Source organism: Leptonychotes weddellii, chromosome X (assembly GCF_054177405.1).
Source record: "Leptonychotes weddellii isolate Sample4059 chromosome X, ASM5417740v2, whole genome shotgun sequence".
In the NCBI taxonomy this organism is placed as follows: domain Eukaryota; kingdom Metazoa; phylum Chordata; class Mammalia; order Carnivora; family Phocidae; genus Leptonychotes; species Leptonychotes weddellii.
In genome coordinates this window covers 2255147-2270626 of record NC_138385.1, presented here as the reverse complement: position 1 = coordinate 2270626, position 15480 = coordinate 2255147, and the positions used below count along the sequence as shown (strand labels likewise).

The 15480-nt window shown below is 39.3% G+C and overlaps 1 protein-coding gene across 1 annotated transcript in view; it reads right to left on the bottom strand.

Annotated features, from left to right (window-relative positions):
• Positions 1 to 15480, bottom strand: part of GABRA3 (gamma-aminobutyric acid type A receptor subunit alpha3) — a 369246-nt gene that overhangs the window by 201764 nt on the left and 152002 nt on the right. The window contains exon 3 of the mRNA XM_081809297.1: positions 11972 to 12059. Within this exon, the coding sequence (XP_081665423.1) occupies positions 11972 to 12059 (88 nt within the window). The remainder of the gene's footprint in view (positions 1 to 11971; positions 12060 to 15480) is intronic.

The following is a 15480-nucleotide window of genomic DNA, read 5'->3' as shown; positions in this document are numbered from 1 at the left end:
AAAAAAAAAAAAAGAAAAAGTGAGGGGGTAGAGAACTATTTATTATGCTAATGGACATTAAAAGAAAGCTGGAATAGCAATCCTTATATCAGACAAACTAGATTTTAAATTAAAGACTATAATAAGAGATGAGGAAGGACACTATATCATAACAAAAGGAGTCTATCAAACAAGAAGATCTAGAAATGCAAATATTTATTCCCCTAATGTGGGAGCAGCCAAATATATAAATCAATTAATAACAAAATTAAAGAAACACATTGATAATAATACAGTAATAGTAGGGGACATTACGACCCCATTCACAGCAATAGAACATCTAAGCAGAAGATCAACAATGAAACAAGGGCTTTGAATGACACACTGGATCAGATTAATGTAACAGATATATTTAGAGCATTTCATTCTAAAGCAGCAGAATACAAATTCTTTTCAAGTGCACATGGAACATTCTCCAGATTAGATCACATACTGGGTCACAAATTAGGTCTCAACTGGTACAAAATGATTGAGATAGTCCATACATGTTTTCAGACGACAATACTTTAACACTTGAAGTCAACTACAAGAAAAAATTTGGAAGGACCACAAATACATGGAGGATAAAGAGCATCCTATTAAAGAATGAATGGGTCAATCAGGAAATTAAAGATGAATTAAAAAAATACATGGAAGCAAAAGAAAATGAAAACATGACAGTTCAGAACCTTTGGAATGCATCAAAGGCAGTCCTAAGAGACAAGTATATAGTGATACAGGCCTTCCTCAAGAAATAAGAAAGGTCTCAGATACACAACCTAAACTTACACCTAAAGAATCTGGAAAAAGTACTGCAAATAAAGCCTAAATCCAGCAGGAGAAGAGAAATAATAAAGAATAGAGCAGAAAACAAGAATATAGAAATCAAAAAATCAATAGAACAGATCAAAAAACCTAGGAGCTGCTTCTTTGAAAGAATTAATAGGATTGATAAATCCCTAGACAGATGATTCAAAAAGAAAAAAATAAATAAAATCATGAATGAAAAAGGAGAGATCACAACTAACACCAAAGAAATACAAACAATTATGAGAGACTATTAAGAAAAATTTATATGCCAACAAATTAGGCAATCTGGAAGAAATAGATGCATTCCAAAAACATATAAACTACCAAAACTGAAACAGGATGAAATAGAAAAGCTGAACAGACCCATAACAAGCAAAGAAATTGAATCAGTAATCAAAAATCTCCCAACAAACAAGAGTCCAGGGTCAGATGGCTTCCCAGAAGAATTCTATCAAACATTTAAAGAAGAATTAACACCTATCCTTCTCAATTTGTTCCAAAAAATAGAAATGGAAGGAAAACTTCCAAACTCACTCTATGAGGCCAGCATTACCTTGATCCCAAAACCAGACAAATACTTCAATAAAATGGAGAATTATAATCCAGTATCCCTGATGACCATGAATGCAAAAATTCTCACCAAGACACTAGCTAATCAGTTCCAACAGTACATTAAAAGGATTATTCACCACAACCAAATGGGATTTATTCCTGAGCTGAAGAGGTGGTTCAACATCCACAAATCAATGTGATACACTACATTAATAAAAGAAAGAAGAACCATATGATCCTCTCAATAGAGGCAGAAAAAGCATTTGACAAAATACAACATCCTTTCTCGATAAAACCCCTCCAGCATGTACGGATAGAGGGACCATATCTCAACATCATAAAGGTCATATATGAAAGACCCACAACAAATATGATCCTCAATGGGGAAAAACTGAGACCTTTTCCCCTAAGATCAGGAACATGACAGGGATGTCCACTCTTACCACTGTTGTTCAACATATCACTGGAAGTCCTAGCCTCAGCCATCAGACCACAAAAAGAATAGAAATCATCTAAATCAGCAAAGAAGAAGTGAAACTTTCACTCTTTGCAGACGACATGATACTCTATGTAGAAAACCCAAAAGATTCCACCAAAAAATTGCTAACACTGATACAGGAATTCAGCAAAATCGCAGGATATAAAATCAATGCACAGAAGTAACTTGCATCTCTATACACTAACAATGAAACAGAAGAACAAGAAATCAAGGAATCAATCCCATTTACAATGGCACCAAAAACCATAAGATACCTAGGAATAAACTTAACCAAAGAGGTAAAGAATCTGTACTCTGAATACTATAGAACACTTATGAAAGAAATTGAGGAAGACACAAAGAAATGGAAAAACATTCCAAACTCATGGATTGCAACAACAAATATTGTTAAAATGTCTATGCTACACAAAGCAATCTACACATTCAATGCAATCCTTATCAAAATACCATCAACATTTTTCAGAGATGAAACAATCCTAAAATTTGTATGGAACCAGAAAACACCCTGAATAGCTAAAGGAATGTTGAAAAAGAAAATCAAAGGTGGAGGCATCACAATTCTGGACTTCAAGCTGTATTACAAAGATGTAATCATCAAGACAGTATGGTATTGGCACATGCAGACACATAGATCAATGGAAGCGAATAGAGAACCCAGAAATGTGCCCTCAACTCTATGGCCAACTAATCTTTGACAAAGTAGGAAAGAATATTCAATGGAAAAGACAGTCTCTTCAACAAATGCTGTTGGGAAAATTGCACAGCCATATGCAGTAGAATGAAACTGGACCACATTTCTCAAAATGGATCAAAGACCTAAATGTGAGATAGAAATCCATCAAAATCCTAGAGGAGAACACAGAAAGCAACCTCTTTGACTTTGGCTGTAGCAATTTCTTACTAGACAAATCACTGGAGGCAAGGGAATAAAAGCAAAAATGAACTATTGGGACTTCATGAGGATAAAAAGCTTTTGCACATCAAAGGAAATAGTCAACAAAACTAAAAGGCAACCTACAGAATGGGAGAAGATATTCACAAATGACATATTAAACTCAACACCCAAGAAAACAAAAAAATCCAGTCAAGAAAGGAGCAGACAACATGAATAGACACTTTTCCAAAGAAGACATCCAAATGGCCAACAGACACGTGAAAAAATGCTCAACATCACTCAGCATCAGGGAAATACAAATCAAAAGCATGAGATACCATCTCACACCAGTCAGAATGGCTAAAATTAACAACTTAGGAAACAACAGATATTGGTGAGGATACAGAGAAAGGGGAACCGTCTTACACTGTTGATGGGAATGCAAACTGGTGCAACCACTCTGGAAAACAGTATGGAGGTTCCTCAAGAAGTTAAAAATAAAACTACCATATGACCCAGCAATTGCCCTACTAGGTATTTATCCAAAGGATACAAACATAGTGATTTGAAAGGGCACATGCACCCCAATGTTTATAGCAGCAATGTCCACAATAGCCAAACTATGGAAAGAGCCCAGATGTCCATCAACAGATGAATGGATAAAAAAGAAGTGGTGCATACACACACATGCAGTGGAATATTACTCAGCCATCAAAAAGAATGAAATCTTGCCATTTGCAAGGATGTGGATAGAACTAGAGGGTATTATGCTAAGCAAAATAAATCAGTCAGAGAAAGCAAATACCATATGTTTTCACTCATATGTGGAATTTAAGCAACAAAACAGATGAACATAGGGGAAAGGAAGGAAAAGTAAAACAAGATGAAAACAGAGAGGGAGGAAAATCATAAGAGACTCTTAACTATAGGAAACAAACTGAGCATTGCTGGAGGGGAGGTGGGTAGAGGGATGAGGTAACTGGGTGATGGACATTAAGGAGGGTACTTGAAGTAATGAGCACTGGGTGTTGTATGCAACTGATGAATCACTAAATTCTACCTCTGAAACTAATAATACAGTATATGTTAACTAAACTAAACTTAAATATAAGCAAATAAAACAAATTCAAAATTACTGTGCAGAAGGTGACATCAGCAAGATAGAGGGCTAGGATGTCCCGAAACTCATCTCTCCCAACAAAACCAGAAGAAAACTAACAAGAACCATAAACAACTCTAAATTAGAGAAAACAACTCAGGGAAAACTCTAGACAACAAAGAACCAGCAAATATCCAAGGAGCTCAAAAATCGAGAATGGCTACATAGAAAACTAAAGGAAGCCTATTACCTGTGTCATCCAGTCCCCTAGCCAGGAGCTGCTACACATCTAGAAGAATGCCCTCAGAGGAAGTTCACCACACAGGGAGGAGAGCAGCAGAACCATAGGAAGCCTCACCATTGTGGATATTTGCAGCTTTTGCTATGGATGTCTCCCACAGTCTTCACTGATATTGATCCCAGCTGATGGAGTAGTATCGAGTGCCCCACTCTGCATCTACTCCCCAGGCTGGAGCTGTTGTCAAAGTGAGACTTACCCTCAGGGGCCCCGGTCCCTGCTATGCCTTACTCTCAGAGAACTGGTATCACAATATTTCATCATATATGAAAGTGGAGCTGCCGTTGCTCTTAGCTCACCCCTGGCCCCAGGTCAGGGCTTTGTCCCACCATTACCAGGGCAGCCTCCACTGCCCTGAGTCTGCCCCCTGGGTCACAAGTTGTGCTTTGACAGTCATTATTAGGGCCCTGCTGTTGTCTTCCTGATCCCCTCCCACCAGGTTCCACATCTTGGCTCTGGGTTGTCATTACAAAGTGTGCTACTGCTGCCCTGGCCAACCCCCACCTCAGGTCAAGACTCTAAACTGTCATTGCTGAGACAGGCTCTCACTTCTCTGAACCCTACTCCCTGGGTTCTTGGTCATACCTCTGACCCATCATTGCCATGGGTGCTACTACTGACCTGAGCCCCATTCTCCCCACTCCATGGCAGGTTGTGGCTCTGACCAGTTGCTGGGGTCGTGCTGATTCTATACTGAGCTCCACCTGCAAGTCCTAAATCAAGGCTCTGAACCATCACTACAAGGGTGCTACTGCTGACTTGAGCCCTACCCCTAAGGTTTCAGGTTGGGGGTCTGACCCATTATAGCTAGAACCAGGCTACCATTGTCTTGAGCTTCATCCCTCGGATCCTAGGTCACAGGGCTCCCAACTGCCATTGTCAAGGCTGTGCTGCCACTGTTGTGCCCATCTCCCTGAATCCTTACAGATGGCTTTAACAGACCACCACAAGTTGTGCTACTGCTATTCTGTGGCTGCCCATGGAGGCCACAATTGAAACTTTGACCTGCCATCTCCATGTTGTGCTAGTACAGCACCCTGACCCCTGGACCCATGAGACACAGGTACTGGTTCCATAAGATATCTACATAGGCCCACACCCTAGACACTAGTGCCATAGCTGCAGCAATTGTGCCTATGCCCCAGGACCCAAGTGCTATGGTAGGTCCACATGCCTGATTTGACAAACATTGGTTCCAATAGTGTTCTGAGGGCTCTGAGTGTCAGGACACCCAACCAGGCACTGGGAAGGATCTTCTTGGCTAGAACCTCCTCCCAGAGGCATAAAAGGAGAGGGGGAAGAATAGGAAGACCCCAGCAGCCTCAGCCTCTGAAGATATAAATAGCCCTACCTGCTACTACTACCTGCAGGGCCCCTGTAGGCTTAGCCACAGAAGACCCCTATAATCTGGCCAATGGCAACCTCAGCCAATGGAATAGCATAGACTGTACCACTGTGCCTTCTCAGGAACCAAAGATGCTGGATCCCACCCAGTTGGCACCCTTACAGCCACCTGTAGGTGAAAGTCTTTTATTAATGAAGCCAGTTTGAAAAGACTGGAAGAGGTAAGAGCACCATCAAATCCACAGACATCAATGCAAACCCATCAAAAACGTGAAAAAGCAAGGAAATATGACACCACCAAAGGAAAAAAATAATACTCCAGCAATGAGCCCAAAGAAATGGAGATCTGTGAGTTATCTGAAAAAGAATTCAAAATAATGATTTTAAGGAAGCTCAGTGGATTTGGAACACAGACAGACAAATCAATGAACTCAGGAAAATAATACATGAACAAAATGAGAAATTCAACAAAGATCTAGAAATCATAAAAAGAACCAAACAGAAATTCTGGAGATGAAGAATATAATGAATGAAGTAAAAAATGCAATAGATACCTTCAACAGTAAGATTAATCAGGCAGAAGAAAGAATTTTTGAGCTTGAGAACAGGTCTCTTCATATTATCCAGTCAGAAGAGAATAAAGAAATTAGAACGAAAAAGAGTGGAAAAAAACTACACAAACTGTGGGACATAATCAAAAGAAACAATATTTGCATTATGGGAGGAGAGGTGGGAAAGGGACAGAAATTTATTTAAGGAAAAATGGCTGAAAACTTCTCAAATCTGGGGAGAGTTATGGCCATCCAAGTACAGGAAGCTCAAAGATCCTCAAAGAGAATTCAGCTTAAAGAGATCTTCACTGAAACATATTATAATCAAGCTCTCAAAAATCAGTGCAAAGTGAGAATCTTGAAAGCAGCAAAAGAAAAAAGAATCATCACATACAAGTGAACCAAAAATATTTTCCCCAGCAAAGCTGTCATTCGGAAATGAAGGAGAGATGAAAAATGTCCCATATAAAAGTTGAAGGAATTCATAACCACTAGACCTAAATTACAAGAAATGCTAAAGGAAGTTCTTCAAGATGAAAAAAAAATGTGCTAATAAGTAATATGAAAATATACAAAGGTATAAAATTCACTGGTAAAGGTACATATATAAATTCAAAATACTCATAATACATTGGTGGGGTATAAATCACTTTGAAATCTAGCATATAGGTTAATAGATAAAAGTTTTCAAAATAGCTAGAGCTACAGTAGTATGTTAATGGATACAAAATATAAAAAGATTAAAATTGGAACATCAACATAAACTGTGGGGGGCAAGTAAATACATAAAAGTTGATTATGTCACTGAAGTTAAGCTGTTATCTGTTTAAAGTAGATAATTATAATATATATTTTGAAAGCCTCCTGGTAACCACAGAGCAAAAACCTATAATAGATACAAAAATAATAAAGAGAAAATAATCAAAGCAAACCACTGCAAAAAATTATCAACTCACAAAGAAAGATAGCAGGATGGGAAGAAAGAAACTAAGGAACAACAAAACAATCAGAAAGTAATTCACAAAATGATTATAGTAAGTCCTTATTTATCAATAATTACTTTAAATATAAATGGTTTAAATCGGACACAAAGAGACTGAATGGATAAAAAATGGATTATCTATATCCTGTATTCAAGAAACTCACTTAAGCATTAAGAACACTCACAGGCTGAAAGTGAAGGGATGCAAAAAAATATTTCAAGGAAATGGAAACCAAAAGAGAGCAGGAGTAGCTATACTTAGATAAGGCAAAATACATTTTAAATCGAAAACTGTAATAATAGAAAAAGTAAGTCCTTATATAATGACAAAAACGTCAGTTGGTCAGGAGTATATACCAATTATAAGCACCTACTCAATATTGTAGCACCTAAATATATTAAACAATTGTTAACAGATTTGAAGGGAGAAATAGAAAAGCAATAATAGTAGGGGACTACAATACTCCACTTTCAGCAATGGATACATCATTCAGAAAGAAAATCAATAAAGGAATAATGGATTTGGATGACACTTTAGAACAAATGTACCTAAAATACATACAGAATATTCCATCTAGCAGCAGCAGAATATACATTCTTGTCAAGCTCACATGGAATATTCTCCAAGATAGATCACATGATAGGTCAGAAAATGTCTCCAAATTTAAGAATATTGAAATTATACCAACTATCTTTTCCAACCACAACAGCATGAAACTAGAAATCAATAACAGGAAGAAAGCTGAAAAATTCAAGTGGAGATTAAACAACATGTTTCTGAACAACCAATGAGTCAAAGAAGAAATCAAAAGGGAAATAAAAAATAAATATTGAACCAAAGAAAAATGGAAGCATTACATATCAAAATATATGAGATGCTTCAAAAGCAGTTCTAAGAGGAAAATTTATAGTGATAAATGCCTAGATTAGGAAACAAGAAATATCTCAAATACACAACCTCACTTTATACTTCAAGGAGATACAGAAGAACAAACTATGTCCAATGTTAGCAGAAGAAAGGAAATAACAAAGATCAGAGCAAAACAAACTAGAGACCGGAAAAACAATAGAAAAGATCAATGAAACTAAGAGCTCATTCTTTGAAAAGATAGATAAAATTGACAAACCTTTAACCAGATTAAGAAAACAAGAGAGAGGATTCAAATAAATAAAATCAGAAATGGAAGACGAGAGGCAAGGAGTTAAAATTGGTGGAGGAATAGGGGAACCAGAACCCTAAGCTTGTCTTGTCCCTTAAACACAGCTAGATAGTTATTAAATCATTCTGAACACCTGAGAAATCAATCTGAGGTCTGAGAGAACAAAACTGCAAATCTACAAGTAGAAAAGCGACCACATTTTGGAGGGTAGGAGGTGCAGACATTTGACTTGAGGGAGATATAGCTGTGAGTATGGCAACAGGGAGGGAGCCTGCATACAGAGGCTACTGCAAAGTATTATAAGCAGCAGAGCACAAAATCCGAACTTTTAGAAGTCCAATACTGGGGGATGTGCCTAGCTTAAAGGTGCTCAGATAGCAAAGTGGGGCAGAATCCCAATAGTGACAGCATGGTTTGAGGATCCCCTGGGTCACAAGAAAAATGTGTGGTGCCAACATGCTGCATTGTTACCAGGCAGAGGAGCGGGGAAGCCAGCTGAGAGCAGAGGGTCTTGGTGCTGGCTTTCTCCACTGTTTTGCTATAAACCATGAACCACTGCACAGTCATGCTACTGCTTTCCTGGGACTGGCTGTAAACAGCAAAAGCATGGCAAGACCCTTTCCCAGAGGGACATGATGGATCCACACCAAGGGAGTCCCTAAAATTTGTAGTTTTGAAACTCAGTCCTGCACCTGAGATTAAAAAAAAAAAAGCTCAGACACAGGGAGAGTGAATGCAGGGTTCAGACGGAAACCAGGGACACAAAGAGAGGTGATTGACTGCACTTCTGTGAGGGCTCACTGAAGAGTGGGGGTTTTGAACTTTCAGCTCTGAGACTAGAGAGCTGGGCGCCACCATACTCATCCTACCCAATAGCACTGAATGACTTCAGCAAACAAAAGAGTGCTACATAGTGGAGGCCCAACCCACTTACAGCAAGCCCTGCCCCGCTGTGCCCTGGAGAAACATTTCCACTGAAAGAAGTCAGCCTGAGAATCAGCCCAGCAGGCCCCTCCACCAGAAGACAAGCACAAACAATTTGCTCTCACCAAGTCTACTGATCATAGAGTGCTGCAAAGATTCAGCTCTAGGGGAAATAGGATATAGCTTCCTTTTATTTTTAATTATTTATTATTATGATTTGTTCATTTATTTTCTGATTTTTTCAATTCCCTTTAAAATTTATTAATTTAATTTAATATATATATTATGTATTTTTTAATTTTCGTTTTATTTATTTTTTTACTTGGGGATCTAGATTCTTTTAACAAGCAGACCAAAACATACCCAGGATCTGGGGGGCTTTTGGGGTTTTTTTCTTTGTTTTTTTGTTTTGCTTTTTAGTTTCTTTGTTCATTTTTTCTTTCTTCCTTTCTTTTCTGGACAAAATGACAAGACAGAAAAATTCACCCCAAAAGAAAAAACAGGAAGTAGAACTCACCACCAGGGAGTTAATCAATACAGATATAAGTAGTATGCCAGACCTAGAATTTAAAATAACAATTATAAAGATACTATCTGGACTTGAAAAAAGCATAGAAGACACTAGAGAATCCCTTACTGCAGAGATAAAAGAACTAAAATCTAGTCAGGCCAAATTAAAAATGCAAACCCAAAGGAATGCCATGACAACAAGAATGGACAAACTAGAGTAATGAATCAGTGATATAGAAGGTAAAATTGTGGAAAATAATGAAGCTGAAGAGGGAAAGAAAGGTATTGGATCAAGAAAAAAAAAGACAGAGGATTCAAAGAAACAAAATGACAAATGAGAGAGAAGAAATAACAACCAACCAACAACACTGAAGAAATACAAACAACTGTGTCCAGAAAAGAAAGGAAGAATATTATGAAAAATTATATGCCAAAAAATTGGACAAACTAGAAGAAATGAATAAATTCCTAGAAAAATATATCCTAGCAAAACTTAAGCAGGAAGAAATTGAAAATTTGAACAGATGATTACTAGGTAAGAAATTGAATCAGTCATCAAAAAAAATTCCAACACACAAAAATCCAGGACCATATAGCTTCACATGGGATTTTTATCAAACATTTAAAGGATTTTTATCAAACAAAAAATAGAGAGAAAGGAAAACTTCTAAATTCATTCTATGAGGCCAGCATGACCCTGATTCCAAAACCAGATAAAGACACCACAGAGAAAGAGAACTATAGGCCAAATAAGTCTGATGGATATAGATGTAAAAATCCTCAGAAAAAATTAGCAAACTGAATCCAACAATACATTTTAAAAAATCATTCACCATGATCAAGGGATCAAGGGATGCAAGGATGGTTCAATATTTGCAAATCTATCAACATAGTACATCACATCAATAAGAGAAAGGATAAATAATATATGATTATTTCGATAGAAACGTCATACTCAATGGGGAAAAACTGAGAGCTTTTTCCCTAAGGTCATGAGCAAGACAAGAATATCTATTTTCACCACTTTTATTCAAAATAGTCCTAGCCACAGCAATCAGAAAATAAAAAGAAATAAAGGGCAGTCGAGTTGGTAAGGAAGAAATAAAACTTCCACTATTTGCAGATGAGATGAAACTATATATAGAAAACCTGAAAGATTCCACCAAAAAACTGCTAGAACTGATAAATGATTCAGTAAATTCTCAGGATATAAATCAACATACTGAAATCTGTTGTATTTGTATATATTAATAACAAAGAAGCAAAAAGAGAAGTTAAGAAAAGAATCCCATTTACAATTGCAACAAACATAATAAAATACCAGAGGAGTCCAAGATGGCAGAGGACTAGGAGACCTTAATTTTGTCTGCTCCTAGGAATTCAGCTAGACAGCTATCAAATCATTCCAAACACCTGCTAACTCAACCAGAGATCAAAGAAAAAGATAGCTGCAAATCTATGAATAGAAAAGTGACCATTTTCTACAAGGTAGGAAGTGTGGAGAAGTGAATCCAAGGTGATATATGGGAAGATAGACCGTGGGGGGAGGGAGCCTCGGTCAACCAGCTACCAGCACATGATAGAGCAGCAGAGCACAAAATTGGAACTTATAGAAGTCAGCTAAGCAACGGAGAGGGATGTCACTCAGGTGGCTAAGCAGGGGGTGGGGGTGGAACACTTGCAGGGACAGTGTGGTCTCAATCCTTGGGGTCACAGGAAGACTGGTGATGCCTGAGTGTGACAGAACTCCCAGGTATCAGAGTGGGGAAACAGGCTACAAAGAGTGAGCCCAAGAGTGGGCTCTCAGTTCAGGGTTGCCATAAACTGTGATCCACAGCACAGTAGGGCCTCTGCTCTTTGAGCAGGGGCCCAAAAAGTGGCAGAACTGGAGAGAGCCCCCTTCCTCCCCTGGGAGGAAGGGGTGCAGGAGCGAGTCGCAGGAGTCTACTGGGATTGGAGACTTCAAACGAGGTCATGTGCCTGAGATAGAAATGCTTAGTCACAGGCCAGGTGAGCACGGAGTGCAGCCAGAGACAAGTGAGACAGTACTGATTGACTGCTTTTCTCTGAGGGCTCACAGAGGAGTGGGGCCCTGAGCTTTCAGCTCTGGGGCCAGAGATTGGGAGGCCACCCTTATTCTCATCCTCTGAACCTGCACGGAAAGCCTTCAGGAAACAAAAGATACAGAGAACAAACCAGAGCAGATTACTTAGCCTGGCCCCCTGGCAAGGGAGGAGCAATTCTCCCTGGGGCAAAGACATTTGAGAATCAATGCAACAGGCCCCTCCCACAGAAGATGCATGAGTCTGTGGGGTTTGGTCAGTCTGGACAGAGGTGGAGACAGACTGACCTGGAGGATCTGTTGAGGGTGGTGGACCACCCACGACATTGCAGCTCTGGGCTAGAGATTCCCGCGTGGCTACGTTTGCTCTGACCCTCTAAAGAGAAGCAAAAAGAGGCCAGGGAACAAAAGCACACAGCCAACCAGCTCACATTAAGCCCAGCTCCCTGACAAGAGGGAGGAGCTCCACCCATGCAAAGATGCCTGAGAAGCCAAGTAGCAGGGCCCTCCTCCAGAACACAGACTGGAAGAACAGGTGAATGATAAGCTTAAGCTTATTTCCCACAGGACTGTAAAACTCCAGGTCCAGGGGAAAATAATATAGGGAGATCCAGGTGTTCCCTCACGACTCATTTATACTTCAGGCTAACATTTTACATTTCTTTTTTAGTTTCTTTTCTTATTCTTTCATTTTTTTTAACCGTGCTCCAATTTCAAATAGATTTTTATTTCCCAACCTATGTTTTTAAGTCACTTCCTAACTTTCATTTTTTCACATATATGTTTCATAGCAAATCTGTGAGCCAAGGAAGTTATCCTGACAGCAGCTAGGGGGAAGAGATTTCTTATGTACGGAGGGAGGAATATCAGAATAACATCAGACCTATCCACAGAGACCTGGTAAGCCAGAAAGGGGTGGCAAGACATATTCAGGGTACTAAATGAGAAGAACATGCAGCCAAGAATACTTTATCCAACAAGGCTGTCATTCAGAACAGAGAAAGAGCTTCCAGGACCAAGAGAAACTGAAAGAATATGTGACCACCAACCCAGCCCTGCAAGAAATATTAAGGGGGATTCTATAAAAGAAGAAAAACCCCCAAAATAATATAGACCAGAAATTAACAGACACAATCTATAGAAACATGAACTTTACAAGCAATATGATGGCACTAAATACATACTTGTCAATACTTACCCTCAACATGAACGGCCTAAATGCTCCCATGAAACGGCACAGGGTTCCAAATTGGATAAAAAGACAGGACCCATCCACATGCTGTCCACAAGAGACTCATTTTGAACCTAAAGACACCTCCAGATTGAAAGTTAGGGGGTTGAGAACCATTTATCATGGACCACAAAAGAAAGCTGGGGCAGCAATTCTCATACCAGAAAAATTAGATTTTAAACTGAAGACTGTAGTAGGAGATGCACAGGGACACTATATCATACTTAAAGGGTCTATCCAACAAGAAAATCTAACAATTGTAAATATCTATGCCCCCAACAGATAGCAGCCAACTACATAAACCAACTAATAACCAAAATAAAGAATATCAATAATAATACATTAATAGTAGAATTCAACATTCGACTCACAGCAATAGACAGATCATCTAAGAAGAAGATCAACAAAGAAACAAGAGCATTTAAGGACACATTAGACCAGATGGACATCATAGATATATACAGAACATCCCATCCTAAAACAACAGAGTACTCATTCTTCTCGAGGACACATGGAACTTACTACAGAATAGATCACATACTGGGTCAGAAATCAGGTCTCAACCAATTCCAAAAGACTGAGATTATTCCCTGCATATATTCTGACCACATACTTTTTAAACTGGAACCCAACCACAAGGCAAAATTTGAAAGGAATGCAAACACTTGGATATTAAAAACCACCATGCTAAAGAATGAATGGGTCAACCAGGAAAATAAAGAAGAACTTAAACAATTCATACAAACACATCAGTTCAGAACCTATGGGATACTGCAAAGACGGTCCTTAGAGGGAAGTACATAACCATCCAAGCCTTGCTCAAAAAATTAGAAAAATCCAAAATGCACAAGCTAACCTGACACCTAAAGGATCCAGAGAAAGAATAGTAAATAAAGCCTAAACCAAGCAGGAGAAGAGAAATAATAAACATTAGAGCAGAAATCAATGAAATAGAAACCAGAAGAACAGTAGAACAGATCAACAAAACTAGAAGCTGGTTCTTTGAAAGAATTAATAAGATTGATAAACCCTTGGCCAGATTATCCAAAAGAAAAGAGAAAGGACACAAATTAATAAAATCATGAATGAAAGGAGAGAAATCATGACCAATACCAACGAAATACAGACAATTATTAGAACTTATTACTAGCAGCCATATGCCAACAAACTAGGCAATCTGGAAGAAATGGATGCATTCCTGGATACTTATAAAATACCAAGACTAGAGGAGGAAGATGGTAGAGGAGTAGGAGACTTGGATTTCGCCTGGTCCCAGGAATTCATCTGGATAGGGATCAAACCATTCTGAACACCTACAAACTCAACAGAAGATCGAAAAAAAGAATAGCAGCAACTCTCTGAACAGAAAAGCGACCACTTTCTGGAAGGTAGGACATGCGGAGAAGTTAATCTGAGGCGATATTCGGGAAGATAGATGGTGGAGGAGGGGGCCTCCGTCAGCCGCTACTGGCAAGTGATAGAGCAGTGGAGCACAAAATCAGAAATTTTAGTTTGCTACGCTGAGGGATGTCGCTGCAGTGTCTAAGCAGGGGGTGGAACCCTCGCTTGCACAGTATGGTCTCAGAACCCTCAGGGTCACAGAAAGACCAGGGGTGCCCGAGTGCGGCAGAGCTCCCAGTATCAGAGTGGGGAAGCCGGCTGCAGAGATGGACCAAAGGAGTGGGCTCTCAGCTCAGGGTTGCCATAAACCGTGATCCACGGCACAGTCGGGCCACTGCTCCTCCAGCAGGGACCCAACAAGCAGCAGGTCCGGGAAGACTCCCCTTCCTCCCCTGGGAGGAGTGGCATGGGAGCACACCACAGGGATCTGATGGGTTTGGAAACTCCACATGGAGTCGGGTGCCAGAGATAAAAATGCTAAGTCACAGGCCGGGTGAGCATAGAGTGCAGCTGGAGACCAGGGAGACGGGAGTGACTGATGGCTTTTCTCTGGGGGCGCACTGAGGAGCGGGGCCCCGAGTTCTTGGCTCCTCCAGGGCGGAGATTGGGAGGCCACCATTTTCACTCTCCGCCTCCAAAGCTGTATGGAAAGCTTGAAGGGAACAAAAGCTCCGGAGAGCAAACCCAAGCAGATTACTTAGCCTGGACCGGCAAGGGCAGGGCAATTCCGCCTGCGGCAAAGACATTTCGGAACCACGGCAACAGGCCCTTCCTCCAGAAGATCAGCAAGAACAGCCAGGCAAGACCAAGTTTACTGATCAATGAGAACCACAGAACTCCAGCACTAGGGGAATAATGCACACAGAATCCATGGCTTTTTTACCATGATTCTTTAGTCTTTCAAAGTTAATTTTTTTTAACTATCTTTTTTTTTCTTCTTGAATTTTTCTTTTTCCCTTTTTCAACCAACATTTTATCTATCCCTTTTTTAAAAAATATTTTTTATTTTTCATTTTTAGAGTCATATTCAATCCCTTCATACTAGTTACCCTTATTTTTGGTATATATATATATATATATATACTTATATATATATAAGTTGTTCTCTCTTTAAAATTTTGAGATACAGTTTCTTCTAACAGATCAAAATATACCCTAAATCTCT